Source organism: Lonchura striata, chromosome 1, assembly GCF_046129695.1.
Source record: "Lonchura striata isolate bLonStr1 chromosome 1, bLonStr1.mat, whole genome shotgun sequence".
In the NCBI taxonomy this organism is placed as follows: Eukaryota; Metazoa; Chordata; class Aves; order Passeriformes; family Estrildidae; genus Lonchura; species Lonchura striata.
The window spans coordinates 53,448,730-53,471,335 of NC_134603.1; the positions used below are offsets into that span (position 1 = coordinate 53,448,730).

A 22,606-nucleotide genomic window follows, 5' to 3' on the forward strand; every position below is an offset into this window, starting at 1 on the left:
TGTCTCAGTTCAGACTGAGTTAAGAGTAAAGCAAAGTCTTTTGCTGATACTGTTGAAGATCAGTTTATTTCTACCACTTTGCTGGGAAAGACCAGAAATCATCTCTCTGAAGCAGAATCAGCCAACACATACTGTAGTCTTAGGGAAGCCCAGGGTTCAGGGAATGGCACTCCTTTAATAAACTACTTGTGAGAGTTTCTATTCTGTCTGCTTTGCCTCTGCTTGTGAATGACAATCACCAGAATTTGTCAACATACTAGTAGTGTAATCATTAAATTTTAGTTTGTCTAGATATAGTGTGTTCTCTGTTCTTTATGTGTATTTTACTTTGGAACAATCCTAGTGAGAAAGTTTTTCATAATTGTGTGTATATTTTTGTGAACATTTCCTAATTACATCTCCAGTACTTGCTATAACGTATATTTGGTCTCATAGGAATTGTTCTCATGACAGAATCATATTTAGGGGAAACTGTTCTTCTTTATTTTTGGTAAAAGCAAACCATAAAAGCTACAGCATGCCTGCATTTAGCATTCAGACATCTTACAGGCATTTTAGAAGTTTACTAACTTTGAAAGAACACTTGCATGTGGGATTTTAATGTGCAGACACCAAATGCTTGACTGTAATTAGGGGGGAGACTGGCAAATTTGCTTTGGGAAGGTAGTTAAGGAATAATTGTCTGATTGTCTGTGTCTGAACAGGATTGTTCCTGGTTACAAACTATACTGTTGCCTTACAGCTGATGCAAATTTTTTTTTTTTTTTTTTTTTTTTTTAATGTGGGACAATTATTATTTTTATTAATACTGCTGTCTTGCCCCAGATATGCAAGGTACCACACAAATGTATATGAGAACACCGTCTTCGTCCAAAACGAACTATAATCAACATTAACTGCAAAAAATATTGCTTATTATTAAAAGGTGAATTTTCCCAAGTGGCAAATCTGGTTTACTAGTGGTTTGATTCTGGTGATTAGGAATTTGTCACGTATATATTTATACATGCAATGCTGTAAGGACAAAGCTGCTTGTTTGGTGTTGAAATGCTGAAGACCCACCCACCATTATAGCATCTACTTGAAAAAGATTGTAATTTCAGCACTGAAGAAGGGTAGGTTTCAATTTTCTGAAAAATTTTTGTTTTGGTTTCTTCTTTGCCTTTCAGAGTGCAAATTCACCTGCGCCAGTGGTAAATGCTTGTATCTTGGTTCACTGATTTGTAACCAACAGAATGACTGTGGGGACAACAGTGATGAAGAGAACTGCCTGCTTGTAACAGAGCATCCACCTCCAGGCATCTTCAGCTGTGAGTATTGGCTCCTTGTGTGCATCCATGTATGTCAAATATGTCTGGTTACCTCAGGAATCAGCCTTTTTGGAAACTTGATCTGCAGTGTGATATCAAGGGACTATGAGACAGAGAAAGTTAATAATATTTTTCTCAGAACTAGCAGGGATTTGTGACACATTTTCCCCAGGATATAAAGTTTTAGTTATTCCAGTGGAGTTTGTGCTATGGACGTCACAATTATAATCATGTGGATCATATGTGGCCCCTGAGAAAGCATAATTAAATATTTGTTTTCCAGGATTCTACAAAATATTCTATGCTCTGTTTGTGTAAAAATCTTTATAATGCTATTAAGACTATCAAGAAAATTATAATTTCCTGTTCATAATTCCTATTAGTTTTATTGGTGCTGAGACCAGCATCATTTGGTAGGTTACTGACCTTTGTAGGTATATATTTAAAATATCCTTAGCTGCTATTCTTCAGTGCATAAATATTGCACATAGAGTGCCAGAGTTTATCACAGGAATTGCTTTCTAAGTGCTTTGACCTCAGTCATGTACAATGAAATCAAACTTTGGTTTTGCTTTCGTTTCTCATGCAATAATTTATTTTTAAACTACAATTCAGCTTTCTGGATGAATGATAAATTTTCCAATAAGGTTTCTTATACACAGGTGCAATAGAAGTATGTTATGTTACTTCTGCTTTCTGATTGGTTTTGTTCTGACCATACTGACATTGCTCAGTATTCTATTTCACTTCTGGTTGTGACTATATCTTAGAAATACCTGTTTTGTTATGTTGTTATCAGTAATAGCAATTATGAGCAGCATGTATCTATAATTTTTGTAATTAATGCATATGGTTATAAGCAGGACAGAAGATGGAGTCGGATGTTGGATAGCTGTCCTCCTGTACCCTCTAACCTCTAAGTGGACATGTTCCTAAATGCTATACTCTAAATAATTTAAATCTTGTACTTTGTGTTACTTTGGTACCTCCACAGTGATTTCAGTGGCTTTGAAATAATAATGACCTATGTATTCTTTTAGGCTCTCTCATTTTATTTTTGTTTTAATTTATTTGGTTTTGAGTGGAACTCTCTCCCAAGTCCCAGGACAAGATATAGGCTTTGGTGATGCGTCCAAATCAAAATGTCACGTTTGCCCATAACGTTGGCTTTTGAGTTGTAAAAAAGTTACATTTTATTATTTATTCATGCAGAACTTGTAAGCGCATCTGTTCAAATAGAGGAATTTTTTTTTACTGGCATACTGAACAGCTTTTCACTTAAACCAAGCTAGCACAACTGTTTATCCAAAAGTGGCCACAAAACCCGCTGTGGTAGCAGATGGAGGGAAGGGCTTTGGTGATGAGCAGCAGCTGTGGCATTGCAGGTGGTGGCTCTGCACAGCTGCAGTGTGATGGTGGCACCCTGGGAGTTCCTAGGTGGAGCCTCCTTAGGTGGAATTCCCAAACCCTTCTTCATTGTGAGGTCTGACAATGAGGGCGCCAGTGGTTTTGCAGTACCCCTCTGTGCTGGTGGCAGTCTTGCAGTAATGAAGTATCATGCTGGCACCTTCTCCTCAAAAGCCCTTTGGACCCTATAAATGGTTACTTGCTTGACCCAGCATCTGCAAACTTTCTGGTCTTCTCCTAAGTCACATCTGTCCCCTCTGGCCTTGCTGTAGATCATGAAGACAGGCCTGCCTGGTCAGCTAGTGAGTTGTCCCCCGAGCCTCCAGCAAGATGAAGTTTGTGCTGACCAAACCAAACAGAATGTGTCTCTGAAAAACCTTCAGCAAAAGGTTCCCCACTGCTTTCCTGAGAATTGCAGGCGGTGCATTTCATGATCCTGTCTCTGGAACGTCGTGCAAGTTGGCAGCAATTTTCTTACTTTTCAGTGGACTTGGAGAAAGATAGTCATCTTCCTCCTCCAGTCAGGCTTTTACAGATGTGAGGGCTGTTACCACCCATCCATGGGTGTTAAAAAATCCCCAGCAGACAAAACCCCCCAATTTCATTAATATGAATTATGTTTCCTTAAATCTGTTGGACTTGTTCATTTTCTCTGACTGCTTCTAAAATATGATCTCCTTGAGATCTCCCAAGTGCTGAGGGAAGAGGGGTAATTATATAAACAGTCTTATTATTAAGTCTTTCAAGAACTCTATTTGCTGGTTTTGCAACAATATTGGAAATGAATTTGTAGAGGAAATACTGGATACATTGCTAAGAGCATTTGGAAATGTTTAAATTTTTGCTTACCTTGTGGCAGATAAAGCAGTTAATGATTTGTTGCATTTGGGGATATTGACAGGGACTATACTGTTTCATTGCAATAGGGACTGTGTGAAAAGTGCTGTTAAATAAAGGGACTTCAGTTTTAAGTAAAAAAAACCCAAAGAAATCCCAGTGAAAAAGGATCCTAATGGTGAAACAAAGAGAAAAAGAAGATCAAAGCCGAACAGAAAAAAATAATATGACCATATACTGTATTTAAATTATATTTACCATGTTCTGGCTATTAAACAGACTACTACATGGTAGAAATCAGTGCCAGTTGGTAATAGGAAACAAGATTATTATGGACATGTCAATTGTGTTGGCTTATTCCAGCTTTGAAAAAATGTTTTTAGAATACTTGCTGAAGTGAGGTCCCCAGGCCTTAGAGGGATGACATGTTGAATTAAGAAATGTGTGCATGCTTTTGCTCAATGATTTTAATGGGGATCCCTACCAGACTGCACCAGTGTATGCTCTTGAAATGTCCCAGCTGAGCAGGCTGCCCTTCAACACAGAAATACATACATTCATTGCTCTCTCATTAGTAACAAAATAGCAATACAGCTCAATAAGAAGAAAATTAGTATTAAAAAAAAAAATCACTTGAGGAATGTTAAACCAGGTATTTCTTTCTGGTCAGTGTTGCATATAAGCTCTGTTCTTGCATCTTCTTGCTTTTGTGCAATTCTTAAATGGGAAAGAAACTGTTGAAAGGAGCCACTTTTAGTTTGTGCTGGTTAACATCCAAGCAGGGTATTCTGTTTCTCCCTGGAACTGCCCTTGTCTTTACCTACAGCACTTTGCCACTACAAACATTATGCCTTCCCCTCTGCTGTTAGTTCAAAGATCCCTTTGTCATGCTGTATTCAAACCTTCTATTCTGATGGAAAAAAATATTAATCTCATTTCAGAGTTATATACAGACTGCCCCCAAACAATGTATAAATAAATTAATTTTCATATGAGAGTTCTGCTTTAGTTTATTTAAGCAGTATGTGCCATGTTAGTGGTACCCCATATTTCCCAGCTGCTAAACCATTTCTAATTTGTGCTCTTGCCAGCAGGCAAATCCAGAATGTCGTGTTGAAGCTTCTCGTTCAGTTTAGTGAAGTTGCATGGGCAATGGTATAGGAAGATTTTTTTTTTTAATTTTCTTTTTTTTTTTTTTTTTTTTTTTTTTTTGGTGGGTGACCTGCTCCCTGGATCTTGTGATTACAGGAGTTACTCCTTAATGTTAGAGGAGTTCATATCTCTCAGATGTGGTGTTCTTCTCTACTTACATGGCTCCAGTGTGCTGTTAATTCAATCTTTTAAATCATAGATTGGTTGGGGTTGGAAGGGACCCTAAAGATCATCTTCTTCCAACCCTCCTGCCATAGGCAGGGACTCCTTCTACTAGAACAGGTTGCTTTAAAGCCCCATCCAACCTGTTCTTGAACACTCTAAAGGATGGGGCAATTTCTCTGGGCAACCTTTTTCAGTGTCTTACCACTCTCACAGTACAGGATTTCTTCCTGCTACCTAATCTAACTCCTATTCTCATTCAGGCCATTCCCCCTTGTCCTATCACTACATGCCCTTGTAAAAATGTTGCTACTGAACTCAATGTCTCACATGTGCAAAGGAAAGCAAAAAGTGTATCTCTGAAGCCCTTTGGTTGTCTTAATTTTCCTTTGCTGACTTATAGGTAGGGCTGCCTTATGCTGCTGTGTGGGCGATTCACTCTGTATAGCACAGAGAAATTGGAGGACAGCTGGGAAAATCCAAGGTGTGTTAGAATCTGATTTTAGATGACACGAAGCTGCAGTCCAGCAAGTTGATCGAAACACATGTTAAGGCATTTAAGCTGAACACATTAAGGTAACAGCTTGCTTGGTTTACAGTGGGATGCAGGTTTGGCGATGTGTGTTGAAGCACACCTCCCCTCCTCTGTGAGGATACCCAGTGCCACTGCACCTCTCCCTGCAGCTCGCTGTGTGCACAGCCCATGTCAGCTTTCAGCAGGGCTACTTGGTTTTGTTTTCATCAGCTGTAAAGACTTATTGATTGAGATAATGGAGATGACTATTCTTTTAAGACTACTTGGAGGTCAAGGGTGTATTTAGCAGCACAAAGCCATGATAGGAAAAATGAGGCAAAGAGTAGTATTTTAAACATTGCAGACTTGGCTTTGGCAGCAGCTTGCCACTCCATGTGACCTGGAGAATTTGGACTCCAAAGAACTGAAACAATGTGCCTGCATCTAGAAGGACACAGTTCATTTGTTTGAGCATTTCCCTTTGTTTCACAACAAATGATTGGCCTGCCTTGTCCTGCTAAAAGTAAATTAGATTTTGAAATGGGAAGTGTTGTCTGTTGTCTGCAGACTGCCGTGTCCAAGTCATGTGTTATTGAGAAGTTTTTAATTTTTTGGTGGAAAACAGTACAGGTAGTTGTCTTTGCTATGATCTGCATGTGTTCGTGGGCATATCAAACACAAATATTGACATGCTTAAGAATTTACAGAAGAATAAAATAAGTGAGAACAAATCCTTCTTGTCATAAGCAAATTATGTCTACATCAAATTTCAAGTTGTCAGCATTGATGGAGGTGATGTGTCATGGCTGTTTTGGCATAGAAGAGTTTGCTGTAGGAGTTCATTTTCCTCTGCAAGGTAAAAAAACCCAAACAAATCAAATATATAGCTCTCCCTTTCACCACCCCCACCTACTGCTGTCAGCTCTGAGCTTTGTAGGGATCTGCAGGGGGTTGGAGAATGATTCTGTTTTAAAAACAAAAAGCTCAATCAAAGGAAAATATTTTGTTTAAAGAGACCTTTGGCATCCCCCTCTGACTGTGACACCGAATTTGTGCAGATAAAAACAACTGCTTAGATTTACATTTTGATTGTGCTTCTGCTTTCATGTGTGCCGGGCTGTCCCACTTCAGGTGAAATTTATCCATTTCTTTAAATATTTAGCAGTCTAGCGTTGATGTTAATGAAAGTCTGGCACTGCTATTTTGAGCATTGCAACAATGATAGTAATTTTCAGTGTCAGATTACTGCTTCTCGGAGGAAAAGGGAGATGGGAGGAGGGAAGAGCAGAAAAAAAAAAAAAAATTGTTTCGGCTCTAATAGAGTTTGTCATCAGCCTGGCTGTGCCAGACAGATGGATCATGAATACTGTCTAGACGCTCTCTGCCTGAGTGGAGCTGTGGTCTCTAAGGACAAGCAGTGAGACGCCGGCTTAAGTGACGGGAAAGTCAGGACGTGCTCCCCGCTCAGCAGATAGCGAGCCGGGCTGGTCCTGCCCGCCGGGGCTCCGAGCCGCTCGATACCGAGCTCGGCTGAAACTTGGCGATTCCGGGGCTTTGGGGGGAAAGGAGAGGGATGCTGTTCCCGCTGTATTGATTTCAGCCGCATCTGCCCAGGGACTGCGGGGTGATTTAGCTGGGAGTACAGATCTCGGGAGGGCGTGGATTGGGGGAGTCATCATCTGGCCATAAAGCACACGCTTTAAAAGGCTGCTGGTCACCTGTATTTATCAACTGCTTTAGTCACAGTATACACTGCAAAACGCTTACTTACTTGCTTATGTTTGCTTTATTTGGCCACTCGTTCAGAAGGATTCATCTGTTCCCTAGCCGGGGCTCCCAGTGTCCCCGGCTGTTATGATGAGGTTTCATGAGGCTGCCTTTGGAAAGGAGAAGCTGTGGTAACCAGGTGAGACCCATAGCCTGGGGCACATCTTGTGCTAGCTAGTGGTCTCTCATGCTGTTACTCGTCCTTTCTCTGTCACCAAGCACAATGAATCATAAGGAAATTTCTAAGGTAAATGGAGCGATAAATATTTTTTGACCAGCAGAGTTTTAACAAAAACTCAATTTGTTACATACGCTAACTTATTTAAAAAGCAGGAGGATCTCTGGGGTTCAGATTGCAGAATAAATCATAGCACTTTGGATTTTAGTTCTGTGTGTATGTCACTAAATACTAGATAAATATTTTAATTTAGAAAATCCAATTGGTTTTCAGCCTGTAGTGCAGTCCTCTTTCTTGAAGTGGTATAATCAGGTTCTACGCTTTGTTCTGAAATAATTTAATCCTTGCATATTTTTAAAGCACATCATGGAACATTAGCAATTAATATTGAAAATTTGAAAAAGAGAAAAGCATTAAAGTGACTTTTGTATATTATTTTCTTAAAACTTTGTATGTATTTTAAGAAATATTGTATTCCCTGGCTTTTAATAAATGAAATAGAATCCTGGTCCCATGAATGCTGTAACAAAACTGCAGTGAATTTAGAGTTTTCCTATTCTTCCTCTAAGGCCTTACACTACGAGTGATTTGGACAAGCCAGACACACACATATGTGGCCAATACCAACCATGAAATGTGCTGGTACAAAATCAGGTATTTGCATCTGCTTACAAAGAAGGCTGAACTGGGCTCCTGGTAAGGAACTTCCATTTCACAAAGTTTACAACTGAATATTAATCACATATTTATGGTTAAAGAGAAAAAGAAAAACTCACAATACTGTGCAGATGCAAATGTGGGGATCTCACTAGCTTTGAAGTGCTATTTTGTTAATTCTAAAAATATGTAAATCAATTGTATCACACTTCAGATTTAGAAAAAAAAGTTCTTTAAAGTTGTTTGTATTGTGCTCTTCATGCACATTTCATTCACCCTTCCTTCAATTTCTGTCAACTTCTAGGAAACTTCATCCATTACTAAACGTTGCTTCTCAGAACAATCATGTTGAGTGTGATTTCTTCTGTCCCCTTTTTTGGCTACTGATTTCTTACAAATGCAAATTGTAAGCTCTCAAAGTGTACTATGTAATAAAGTCTTCATTCAAAGACTGATTTTTATGTATCTTAGAAAGTGATTAAGCTTCAGGTTGGAAAACTCAGTACTGCCAGGCACGATGGGGCTTTGTGTCTTACAGATACACTTGGTTTTTCAAGACACCAGAGCTCCTCCTGGACCTTTGTGAGGCTGGGAAATGACCTCCCACATGCTCTGAGGGCACCCTTTTTACACACTGGTTCTTCACCAAAAGTGCATGGTAGCATAAACATTTCATCAATGCCGGTGTTAAACTCAAGTATGAAAGCCACAGTGCAGTCTCATACTACAGGCAAGATCCTCCCCCTGGAAAGAGAATAAACTATGAGACAATTACTTTCAGACATTATTTCATATATACCTAGTAGGTGCTTGAACACGACATCAGAAATCATTTAGGTTGTAACTGAGCAACTTTTGCTACTTTCATTTTCAGTCCACATTAGTAAGTATTGTCCATTGCTGCCCTTCCCTGCTATATTTTCATTTGCAGGGGTCACACACTATATGGTGCACTAGACAGCTAGATTTGCCTAGCTAAACCTCTGTAAGTTTTAGATACAGTTCTGAAATCTTGCTGTGTGAATTTTACAGGCACAGCTTTCCCCACCATTCATTCAAGTCACATTGGTTATTGGTGGTAAATACTCCTTAGGAGGAGAATTGCACTTGTACTGTTTGCACTTGGCTACTACAAGCCTGGAGGAGCCATTGGGAACTATTTCTTCTATACAGCATTGGCAGCTGTTCAGGTGTTTTAGGCAGAATGAAGATAACTTATATTTTCTTGCAGCTTAAAGTGTTTTGTGAAGGTTTATTAAAAAATAATGTTTAAAAAAATCCTCACAAGAAAGGGACATGAAGTCAGACTAGATCATCTTCCATCTCTAAGAATGTTGCAGACTATGATGTTTGATTGCTTTTCATTCTGCAGATGTGCATCTGACCATTTATCTCCAGAAACTCATCATCTTCCTGATGAAATGAACCACCTTAATTTTTCTTAAGCAGGATCATCTACTTCTGCTGTAACAGCTTTAGAGATCAAGGTGAATTGGGAGTTTGCTTGTAAGTTCTGGTATGAATACATGCACACTGAAATATTTCTGTCTGAAATTTCTATGTAAATTAACATACAGCTCATTAACATGATCTCATGCTCAAAGAAATCCATGCTTTTCAGTGATCTCTACAGTGGTTTGTATTGTGAATGAAATTATGTTTTTCCATATCATGTAGTGTTTAACCAAAGCATGTTGCTCTGGTCATTAGTGTGTAGCTATTTTTCTCAGACTGGAAAGCCTGAGAAACCCTTATGCTCTCCACAGTTTTGCAAGTGCTTGAAAGTGGCACAAGCCACCGTTGCCTCTTGTGGCTGCTCCCTCACTTGTTCCTGTGCAAGTGTTTGTGCGGGCACACAGGAGTTGGGTTGGAGGCTGGTCTGGTTCCGATGAGCTCTGAGAAGCTTCCACTTTGTTCTGGCTGGTGTCATGTCCTTGGTTCTGTTCTCAGCTTAGTTGTGCAGACTCTTGTGCCTGCACAAAAGCAGAGGGAGGTATGAGTGGCTCTGTTCAGTGGGAGCTTATCCTTGACTGGTTTAAGGTTTCTGTGCCTTAGTCCCTGCCCTTCTAAAGTATATGCAAATAGACATTTTCCTGAATACACAAGTTCGGGAATAAAGAGATAATAGTTGCTTTCCCACTTTTCTGTAATTCTGAAAATCTCATTGTTTGTTACTTTTTTGTAATAGAAAAATGAAACAAAAGAGTGAAGCATCACACTGGGTCTCTCAGGACTATCCATGGGCTTGGGCTCGTTTGGACTGAACCCAGGCTAGTACAATGTAATAATACCATTTCGATAACCAAGTCCAGCTTGGCTTAAGTCATGGGGCTTTATTGGAATGATGCTAGCTAGTTAAATTACTATGTAGGAACAGCTCTCCTGGGTCAGATCAAAGGCCTAGCTAGCTCACCATCAAATCTAACACTAGCCAGTTGCAGTTGCTAAAATGAAAGAGTAAAAGCAAATTAGATAAACTCTTATGCTTTTCCCAGTAAACCTGATTCCTTGGAGAAATGCTGCACTGCTTTGCATGAAGAGCATGGGGTTTATGTCCTCTGGAGAGAATTTAGCATTTAGAAAGGGCAGAAATTGGGGCAAAGAGAAAACGCCTCATTTCTGAAGTGTGAGAATAAGCGAAGATCCACCAACCCTTCCCTAACCAGTAGATGTGTGGGCACCGTTGGCTTCTTCTGTATGCAGCACATACTTTTCATGTTAAGACATTCTGAATGTAGGACACGAGCTAGAAGGTGCTGAATTCATGTCAGCTGGAAAGACTATTTGTCTGGGTCTTTTCACTTATTTTGTGAGAAACATGGACTTCTAGTTTCTCTTAAGTTTACTGTTTTTTTTCTGAGTGATGTGGGGTTTTTAGTCAGGATTTGTGGACTGTGTGACAGCTTTATACTTAATGGTGAACCAAGTTCATCTGGCAGGCTTCAATTTGTTTTAGCTGTTTAAGAAAACAAATGCACTCAGAAATCCTACTACACGTAGAAAACACAGTTGTCACCTGTGACTGTGTAGTGCACAGGCATCAGATACTGTGGTTGTACACATGCATCTTAGAGCAGACTTGGGCTTATTTTTGTTTTCTATACATGCATGTTGTGTGCAAACCTAAGGAGTGAATACAGACTGGTTAGAGTTAAGAAAAATACCAGCAACATAGAAATATCTATAATCAGCTTCTATGAAAACACAAATTGGTATTCCTATCTTTGTTTAAAAACAACTGGTCTTTTAATTACAGTTTAAGGCTTAAAATAATGACTAAAAGAGAATTTCACATTTTATTTAGACCATAAATGAGACAGTGGAACCAATTCTTTATACTGAGTTACTGTTAGGAGCTAACAGAAAACAGATCAGGACAGTGAGTTGTTAAATCAATTGTGTTTTGTGTGTGTTAGATGACTTTTCTAACTTAACAATGCAGTCTAAGGTGTTAGAGATGTATTGAACACAGCATTATTCAACCATATATGATAAGATCTCAGGTCTCCTTATCTTTCCAGGAGTATTGCTACACTGATAGCTTCTTCCTTCCTTCTCAGTTTCCTCCTTCTCTTTCCTTCTCTTCAGTATCACTGTGTGATAGTTTTATGAAAGCAAGACAACATGAGGGATCTGGGAGGGGGTAGAGATAATAGTGATGCATTATGTGAATACTGAGTCTGACACCTAGTAGCACCTTGATAGAAATAGAAAGCTGTGATCACAGTATTAAAATATGCTAACAAGCTGAAGGAGCTAATGGGCTTAATTTTTACAGTGCAGATGTTAATCCAGCACTTGTGCTGAATGCAATAACAAATGTGTGGGGGCTGATGGTGATGTTACTGTGTTCTTGGCAGTACAGTCCTCCAAAACAATCTTCCTTTCTTTGATATTTTACTAAGAGTTAGAATGTTCTTTTTTGTGGTCTAAGATAACAAATGTATGAAGAAATTGGCATGACTAAGGCTGGTTGGGCTAGGGCCGTCTTTATTCAGATAGGGGGTTCTGTAAGAATTGGTGTACCCCTGTGTTTGGTGATGGGGATTGCTGTTCCAGTTCTTATATAGCTCATGCTCCACAGCTCCTACTAAATTTCAGATAGTTTTATTGTTACCGGTTTCAAAACCGAGCTCATCTGGCCAGAATAAACCATTTGCTTTGAGAAGCTGTAGAGCCACAGTCTGATATAAAGCTCAGCTCCCAGTCTTTCCCAGAGAAGAGTCAATAGTCCCCTGGAGAACAGTCACAGTAGCCTGTAGTCCACCCCAGTGCCTCAGCCTCACCACCCACCTCATGGCATTTCAAATGGTCAGGCTTTTCCTTTGTGTTCAGTGTTTTGCAGCTAATGAGAATGATACTGTTATCCTGTGGAATCTTTCAGCTCTTTCAATAGGAAATGATCTTGACTTGCTTCCAGCAGATTTGGATATTCCTGTAGAAATTACCTTCTGTACCAGTCAAAGACTTTTTTAGACATTGATGGGGATTATTATGTTGCAAACCTCTTGCTTTTCTCTTTTTTTCTCTCCCTAACGATAGTACTGGCTTGTTTAATTACCAGCAGGAAAGGCGCAGGTGGCTTTTGTTTGTAATGAGGTGCGTCTCTCACTGTGAATACCTGTCACTTTTGATAGGCTATTACAATGTAGGTGATCAGTCAACTGGCCCTGAGTATTCAGGGCTGGTGGTGCTCATCCAGCAAATAAATTTGTTGCATATAGAATGCGGTTTTCAAACCATTTTGTCCCCTTTTGACAAGCATGTAAGATAATGTGCAAGGAAAATAAATTTCACTGATGTTAGAAAACTGAAGGAAGGACTGAAATGATATGAGGAATGGAAGACTTGTCAGTTAGTGAATAGGGCTTGCCACCAGTTCCAGGTTTGCTTAACATCTCTGCTACCAACTTCCTGGGCAACACTGATGAAATAGTTCTTTGTTTTCTTTCTGAATTTCCTTATTTAAAAAAGGGAGATAATGATGCTCATCTACTTTGCAGAAGTCATAAAAGAAGATTAAATTTTTATGTGGTTGAAAAACAGGAAAAGGGATGTTAAGCTGTAATAGTCTCAGCAAATGGGTATTATATACTGGAAAAAAGTGCAATTATAAACTGACAGAGAGAATGAAAAAAAATTGGAAGTATGTGCTTTGTGTTGTGCATTAACATTGTCACATACTGTCCCTTATTAATACATGTATATTTAATTTTTCACTTGTATGGCAACAAGGAAATGGATATGCTAGATAGTTTCTAAGTAGGTACATAAAAAGTATTAAAATGTGAGTAGAAACAAAAGTAGAGGAGAGAGTTTCATCAGTCAACTGTAATTCCACAATTGAAGCAGAATATCCTAAAGCGTGGTGAATTGTAACGCAATATAATGATGTTTGGTGGTGTGTTAGAGAAGTTTGAAAAAGAACTTTGGAAGGATTTAATCAAATGAGGTCAGCAGTCAACAGAATGATGAATGAAATTCAATCTTGATTAATGCAAGTAATTCATACTGGAGGGCAAACTATTATACATTTTATTAGGTCCTAATTAATTGTGTAATTTAAGGAAAAGGACCACTAAAAAGCATCACTATGAAAGGCTGAATGCAGATCTCTTTAGAGAACAGAGTTGTGGTCAGATAAAGTATTTTGAGTCAATAAAAATAGGATGTGAAATGTTATGATGCTGCTACATAAATCAACATTTAACCTTTATTTAGAATGCTGTGTTGCTGCAGCACAGAAACAAACTGTGGATGTAGAAAACACAGGAGAAAAAACAGAAGGAAACCGTGAACAGACCTGGATATGCATAGAGCACAAATATTTTGGAATAATTTGCTTTTGAGTTTAGGTAAAGGGTGGGGAAATAAAAAGGTACAGAGAACTATGTGTGTGGAACAGAGGTGGCTCAGGCACTTGGTGTGTGTGGTAAGCTTAGAAGATCATTCAGTACAGTTCAAAGCTGATACAAAAGACATACTTTCACTGTCTTTATGCTGTATACCTCATTGCCCTGCAATGCTTTTGAAGCCAGGATTTAGCAATACTTAAAGAAAGGAAGCCTCTCAACACTGAGTCCACTTCTGTATAACTATCCAGAGGGTAGTTGTTAAGAAATGTATATGGCTGAAGTTTCAGGCATTCAGTTAATTTCTAGCTACAAGATCATGTTGAGAGCTTGGAAGAATGTTTTCTCATTTTTTTGAGAACTGAACATCCTTACCCAGGAAGACTGTGTGTGGGTTCCTACATTTGGGGTGAAACTGAAGTCCATAATTAGTAGTTTGTAATGCTCCTTAGGGCAGCTATGATCAAAATCCTTACGTGCAGTTTCCCTGACTTAAGTAATTACTGATATTGTGTTTAACAACCCTCTGTCATACCTTACAACACAGAAATCTCGATGTCTTGTGTATCTATCTTTCATAGAAGGTGGTTATCTAGTGAGGCTGGTGCACTGAGTGGCTCAACAAGCCAAGAAAACTCGTATCTCTGCTGGTCTGTGCTGGATTCCTACTGCACACCATGCTGTAGCCCTGGGAGGGTGCTGAGCACATCTCCAGCACAGGAGAGCACGCTGACAGGAAGAGTTTACTAGGAATTGCGAAGGAAGCAGGTTTAAACAAGCAAGGATTAGAATTAAATGTGTTGCAATATGGATTGGTATTTGATTCTTTGAAGTTTCCTACAACCCTTCTGTCCATTCAACTCACACGGTTAGTAAACCAGACCCTCAGACATTTCTGTTTCTTAAACACAATGTACTGAACTCCATATGGAAATGCCCAACATTAGTGGACAGCACTTGTAGGTCTTCTCTTCTTGTAGAAGGTGACAACAGTTTCTTTGCCTATTGCAACAGGAGCTCTCCATTAATTAGGATTTTCGGAGAGAGATGTGTGTAGGCTATGAACATGCAGAGTGATGCAGAGAGGTGGGAAACAGATGTGTGGTCATATATGCACCAGCCAGCTATTACTTAGATACCATCCGCCTGCTAATTAGTGCCTGGAATGTTGAATAACGTTGGTGTTTGTGTGATTGCTTGACTGCAGTCCTGCATCTGGTTTTCACACTTGTCTCAATCGCTGCACAGTACCATAAGTAACATGCTTCAATTAAAATTGTTTTGAAAGTGATGTATCTAGAACTTCCTTGTTACAACAGATTTAATTTCTTGGTGTAGATTGCTGTAAGTATAGGGCCATCAGCTTTCTGTGCCCTTGAAGAGCTAGCATTTGGGTTAACACTGGAGGGGAAATCTGACTCATCCATTTTGCTTCCTGTCATGCTAATGAACCCAGTGTGTGCCATCTCAACTTTAAATTACCCCCTTGGTGATTCTCACTGTACCCCTTTCAGTGATGAGACAGCAAATAGGAGCCAATTTCTGAGCTGCCATATCTGGGGAAGTTATGGGATAATATTACCTGTGTGACAAGCAGCTCCTTAGGAAAACTACTGCAATTTATCTTAAGTTTGTGTTTTGCTGTATTATCTCTTACGAATTTTGATGCAAAATATCAGTATTTCCAGTTGCTATGTCTTAAAAAAACCATGCATGCGTGCACACATATGACCATATATTTTTAGAGCAGACTTTTTTTTTGTGAAGTCCAGATCTGAGATATGTTTCAGTCCTGCACATCATTATAGGAACAGGCAGTAGCAGACAGCACAATTAGTGTTGCCACACTGGGGTTATAAATTATCTACTACTCTATACTCTGCTGTATTCCAGGTAAAAGGCACATCTGTAGATCAGAAAGAATGACTCTGAATGTGATGCCAGAACATAAATACAGAGATGATTTTTCTCTGATCCAGTTTCTGCATTTGTAAAACGTTTCTCACGCTTTCCTGGAACAACTTCCTTCTTTATCCATATGAAAAAGCCCATGAATTAGAAGAGTGTTTCTAATCTTCCAGGTAACTGGGGAAATAATCCCTCTTTTCCCCCTCCCCTTCTTCCCTTGTTTATCTTCCCTCCTCACAGAATGCTAAAACATTATTTTTCCTCCCACAGTTGAAAGGTGCATTTTGCAGAATACAGATGAGATATTTGTTGGCTAGCAAAGAATAAAGCAAAACAAGAGACATGCCTTTCAAGTACAAATGGGACTTTAGAGATCTCTATTGGAGAGCCGAATTTCATGTGAGCACAACTGTTTCTCCATATTGCCTGGAACACTTTAGTTATGTACTTGGCCATACTTTCTAGTATGGGTTCTATAGATGTATCATTTGCCATGATAATAATTGCATACAAAAATGTTTATGCACAGTAAAAATGGATTTCAGAGACCTTTGAATTGCACCCACAGATACAAAATTATGCAGTGCTTTTCATATACTGAGCTGGATTAAATATTAGTAATAATAATAAATAGGTGACAATCCTCTCTTCATTCTGCAGGGCTAACTAAACTTAGTGCTTTGAAGCATATCAGGTTTTCTTTGTTTTTAATATTTCTAATCTTTGGCCTCTCTAGTGAAAAAGGTGAAGTATTTTTTAAATATAAAAATCTTTCTTGCAGAGTGCATTTTCATTACACTGGTGGTCTCTGACTGAAAAAGAGTAATCACAGACTTTATAGCATATTTTTAACTAGGTGGATAACTGGTTATTATAGAGAATGTGTTGGTTTTTTATTCCCAGCTTAATAGAAAAATTACGTTAGTAAACTAAAGACTGCGTAGGCTTTTTCTAGAAATTGTTTTCTTTAATTATGTCATATATAAGCCCTAGTCAAAAGGTATATTTGTCCCTGATTTCAGCAGCAGTTAAGTCATTTAAGTAGGAGCTAGACACACAAATGTGTTCTATATGTGACCATAGTAGCTATTTAAGCTGAGGATTTAAGCAGACAGAATGTAATTATCCCCATTGCAAGACTAATACACAAGGGAAAAATGCCATAGGATTTTGTAATAGCAGCAAGTGGTCAAGACATTACATTTATGCTTTGCTAGTTTTACCAGCTGTGTCTCATTCCATTATTCAGACAGACAGACACATACACACACACACCTCTCTTCTAATTAATTATAGTTGTCTACCAGTGGGGGAGGAAAAAGAAAAAAACAACTCCAGAGGTGATTTTCCAGAGAAAATCTGATTCTAGAGTGAGGCCACTGCTAGAAATCTGCAGATGTGAAATAGGTTTTTGAAGTTTAAAAGTCTTCGATCATCACATTAATCTGAAAAAGAAATGCAGTTATTGGGATTTTCTTAGTGATGTACTTATCTCAGTTAAAATCAAAAGAAAACATCAGAAAAATACTTTGGTTTTTCTGCCGTGTGTTATGCATGAAACCGCATCTATCTATGATTCACAGTGACAAAACATTACTCTGTGGGAAACACAGTGAAGGCAGGGCACTGTGTTAGAAACCAGAGTTTAAAGTGCTACTTCCAAACGGACAGGTATAGGTGATTATACCACATCACCTACATTCCTAAACTGTTAATCTTTAAAAAAACCCCTTCTATTTCACGTGGCATAATATTTCCTTGCCAGCAGTTCCTCACTCTCTGCTGAAGTACAGTGTTTGTGAAGGAAATCTGGCTGAGCACAAACACTGGGAAATAAAAACGAAAACAGCTACAAATACATGAGTGTTTGAAGATGGTAGAATAATGTTTTGGGTTTTTTTCACATCTTTGGTAGAGGGCTGGGGTAGAAGATGGTCTTTTAAAGGTTCTTGAATACGAATAAGAGCAAGCATATAATCCTTTCACTTGCAGGGGTGTTTGTTTTCTATGTGACTATCACTTGCTCTCCTGAAGGCCAGCCCTGGTCTCCAAATCCTCCTGCTGGCCTTTGAATCTTGTAAATATTTTATTTTTTCAACTGGAGTTAAAGCCTCATCTTGACTTTGTAGCCTGCATTTGATTCCTTCACAGGCTAATTGCTAGCCTTTGGCAGTGTGTTGAAGTTAGGCATGGATAAAACATGTTTCATGGACATGAAGCCCTTAGATGCACTGCGGTTTTGCACAGTATTTCCGCTGCTCACAGGAGTAATTGTATTCTGACAGAGCTTTTTATTTGTTATGTTACACATCTGCAGTGTACATTACCTTGAAAGAGTTGAGACTTCTACAAATGCTACATTGACTTATTCAAACAGTGACAATCCTCAGAAAAAACACCTGGGCTTTCTAGGCGTGTCCATGAAGGATGGAGAAACCGGGAGAGTACTAGTCTGAGAGTGAAGAGATTGGGTGAGATTTGGTGGAGAGACTGGAAGATGGATAACTTGTGGTAGGCAGAGTGAGGCTGCCTGACAAGTCAGTAGGTGGGAAGAAAGCAGGAGGTGTGGCAGGTTGTGGGAAGAAAAGGTTGCTGGACTTCCCAAAGACATTGCCCTGCCTTGCCTGGCTGCTGCCATCCGAAACTCGCTGCGTGCGCAAGGGAGCCGGCTGCCCTTCCTGCTGCGTGTCTGGAAGTCAGTTCATTGGAACTCCCTGGGTTTTTGGGTTCTGCTTCTGCAGGAACCCTTGCAGGCAGCTCTAGGCTCATAGTCCTGGGTTTGCAGTCAGCCACTCTGCATGAGCATCTTGGTAGTGAGGATGCTGCTCCAGGCGGAGCGCCGCAAATCCTCGTTTATTCAGATTCGGGGCACTTGGAACACCTAATTGTACTGTCAGTGTTTCATGAAGAAAACACCAAGCAATAATCCATCGTTTTAAACACCCTGTAAAAGCAATTGGGAAATTAAGTGCTGCAGGATTAGGGTCCTAATTGCTCATATATAGTCTCTCAGCTCAGGCTGGTGAAAATAGACCTTGTTCTTTCTCACGTAGCATCATTCCTTTCACTCCTAAATTAGGCAGTGATTAAAAAGATCTATAACTGAAGTTCTCTGGGCTCGTGTGATAGGGCTGGGTGGGAAGAACCTCACACTGAAAGAAGCTTTGTTGATTTAGCTGTGCTGGATATCTATTGTTTCACCCTGACTGTTAGTTTCATAAGTACTAAATGTAGTAAATATGCTTAAATATAAAAAAACAAAAGAAAAAAAAAGTTTCAAGTGTTCAGACTTATGGATGACCAATGGATGACTGGCAGATTAAATACCAGGGTCCTGGCAGTGTGTGCATGGCTCTGGTTCAGCTGCAGCTCCTTTGACCAAACTGATGGGCCTAAGGACTAGGAAAAAGACAAGTTAGAGATTGCCACCATTGCTGGTGAGGAGGGTTAAACAGCATGAATATGGAGGAAGCTGTGTTTTATACAGTATTTGTGTTTGTGCTGTAAATCCATTCATGGCTTTAGTTACTTCAGCAAATATGGTTGAAGGGCTTACTACTTTTTCATTTTAATTTCAAAAGAAGTTGGGAACTAGACACACAGAACACATCCAGGGAGGCCTATTTAATATGGGCATACAGAGTAGCAAAACTGGGATCTGGTGGCATAAAGGGGGCTCTCTTAAAGCCTTGCTTGGTGTAATTAATTGGTGTCACAGCAAATTTATATATTGGGTAAGCTTCAGCAAATTCTGGGCTGGAAGAAAAGGCTGTGAGGACTTGCTGATTGTAGGACAGTAATTCTCTTAGTGAACAGGTACACTGCCAGCTCGAACTGGTGCTGAAAACAAACATGTAGAAAACATGGATGGTTGTATGTAGTATGCTGGTACTGGTTGTGAGGACATGAAATCATGCTTGTAGGTAAAAGTACTAAACTTAAGTAAAATTCTTCCTTTCGCTGAGTCCTACCTACTTTTTTCAGCTGCCCATTGCTGAGGAAAGAAGTGAAAGGAGCTCATGAAATATGGCTTCGTCTCCCTTTGATTCAGTTGATGCCAAGGATGGAACTAGCCAGTGATCTTCACTCTTTCTTCTTTCATCCTGTCATCCTTTGATGTTTTGCCTCCTAAAATCCTTTTTGCCAAATCAATCCAACTCCTTCTGGTCAAAGTGTGGGTGTTTGAGTGTCCACTGACAGCTTTGAGCTTCCTTGCTTTCATTCAGGCACTTGGAAAGGGACAATGAGGCAGCAAGGAAGATAAAAGGAGTTATTCAGACTTCTGTTTCAGATGAAAGAATTGAGTTTGGTGACATATTCCAGTCTAACAGTATGGCTTCTGTTCTTTGGGGCAAAATATATAAGAATAAAGTGAACAAAGAAGTATTCATACTGTATCTGCTGAATTGTAACCCTGTTCCTGTGTTGTACACCAGGTTTTTGAGCCATGTGGATTTTAATGAAGAAGATTAACTGGAAGTTTGGGTCCCTTCTCCATTCTCCTTTCTCTCTTCCCTTTCCACTCTCCTGTTCTTTAAAATCATCCCACATGACTTCTGTAGGAGGAGTTTTCAGGAATCAGTTCAGGGTCAAAGTCTGGATTGCATAGACCCATGTCAGGTCACAGGGTTGCTTTGCACGAATTTACCACTGTGTAATAAGCAGTTCCAGCTTTAAAAGATTTATATCTTATTTATCAATATATTTATGTTATTTAAAGTTATTTATATTATCTTCTTAGTAAGAGGCAGTCTCCACAGTGTACTGGGAGTGCAGAGTGTTCAGTGTTTACTGAAAGGCTCTATAGAGTTAGAATCTGCAGAAAAAGTACCCAGTTCATCACAAAGAGCTATTTTCTGGAAGCTTAAGATTTTTTTTTATTTTTTTGAGAAGTTCATTTGGGTCTGTATTAACTTGAGCTGACGTCTATATTTTTTTTCCACAAAACATAATGTAAACTTTGTACATTCCCAGTGATAAGTCAGATGTTACAGCAAGCTCAAGAAGAGATTTGTAGTCTGGGAAATGAAACTCCACTGAAGCTGTTATGTTGTTAAAGGTCTCAGAAACAGGCTTCATTCAGAATGTTTAGTTAAAATCTCAAAGATGGCACATATTCCTAGATATTAAGATAATAGATATTAACTAAACTGCTAAGTTGGAAAGGGCATGAAAGGAAAAGAGTAATAAAAAAAATTTAGAGCATGTCATCTGAAGAGCATTTACATAAAAGGACAACACAATTAAGATAAACTAAATACTATTATAAACAAATGAATAAACTAATTTTAATTAAGATTAAGTGTGATGGGATTTAGTCCTCCTCACTGCTCATGAAGAAGTGGGTCTGTACTCTCTACACCATGCCTCCATCAGAGTGTTCAAGTTTGGTAGTTTTAGTCATTCAGTCCAGAAAAAAACAGCGTGGAAACTGGCTTCTTGGAGTACATCTTAATGTTTTTTAATAAATTGAGCACAGCTGATTTCTTCCTTTGTTTTTTCTTTTTGTTTTGTGGGTTTTGTTTTTTGTTTTTGTTTGTTTTTGGGATTTTTAGGAATTTTTGGGGTTTTTCCCATCTGGAAAACTCCATTGGATCTGTGTTGTTTGGATTTCATTTATCTCTTTAGATCTGCTTCCTTCAACTCACTACAAGGAGATATGGCATGGTATTTTTTTGCTAAGTCAACTTAGCACAGACTAGTTTTGAGGAAAGTGTTATCTTTCACCTCTTGCTGGTGTAGCTGTACTTCAGTATTTACAGGTTATGTTTTCTTCTATGGACTTGTTTGTTTTTCATTGCTGACTTTAAGAAGGTCAAATTTACACTTTAGAACAAAACAACTTGCCTACAAGAGTACTGGAAAAAAGAATGCTTCTGGAACAAAGAGTGATTATAATGAAACTCATCTTCTCCCAAAGAGCCTTCCATGTGAAGTGCCCCAAAATTCTTGTTGGCTTGTCTTGGTTCCTTGTTTTTTATCGTTTTGGTATGTCCTCAGTCTTGGACTTTTTGTCCTAATTCTCTGTTGTTTAAAAAAAAAAATAATATTCTGGTCGGGTAAGCATTTGTTAAAAGAAAATGTGACCTAAGATATAAACTTGTAAAATAGGTTGTTTTTTAAGTCTGCATGTATTCTGAGTAAAACGGAAGTCTGAAAACTTTTTGTTTAGGATTGTGAAGCCTGTATTGACATAAAAATACCCAAATTACCTAAAATGGTAAATTGTGTATGTTCATCACATAGCAGTGCAAATGTTTTCATGTTGGAGGTGTGATTATGATCTATAGAGTGAGTGCAACAGTGCTAGTTGGGATGTAAAGTTCTTTGCTGGAAATAGAAATGTGTCCAGTCACATGATGTCACTGCACCCCTCATTTTCATTGGGTCATGCATGTGTTCCAACTATTTTCAGAAACACTGAGTATCTTCAGATTGGGTGTGATGTTCCTAGTGCCTGGGAAAGGGGCACTCAGTCTTTTGGATCTGTGACTATCCTATGCCTCATCCACCAGTGACTGTCCAGTTGTAGAGCTAACAGCTTTTTTTTTTTTTTTTTTTTTTTTTTTTTTTTTTTTTTTTTTATAGAAAGGAAACAAAGAGCATATGTTAAATTAGAAACCTTCTGGTTTAGGTTTGGAATCATCTCCTAGGGAAGCCATCATGAAAACCATTTTCTCCAACCTAAAGCAACCTAAAGGAGGAAAACTACAGAGAGGTATGTTGAAAAGCAAGAAAACATAGCTGGCCCTTGAATAGCTGCTACTGTCTGCCCTTGTTAATGGTCAGAGCCAGCTGTACAGCAGAGAAATAAAAAGGGAAAAAGCCCAGAAGCTCCTGAAATAAATGTAAAAAAACAGGG

General features: G+C 38.9%; 1 protein-coding gene across 6 annotated transcripts in view; it reads left to right on the top strand.

Moving 5' to 3' along the window:
* LDLRAD4 (low density lipoprotein receptor class A domain containing 4) overlaps positions 1 to 22,606 on the top strand; it is a 280,667-nt gene that overhangs the window by 131,683 nt on the left and 126,378 nt on the right. For all 6 annotated transcript variants that reach the window (XM_077784472.1, XM_077784474.1, XM_021527802.3 and 3 more), the window contains one exon: positions 1,170 to 1,310. In XM_077784472.1, coding sequence (XP_077640598.1) covers positions 1,170 to 1,310 — 141 coding nt within the window. The remainder of the gene's footprint in view (positions 1 to 1,169; positions 1,311 to 22,606) is intronic.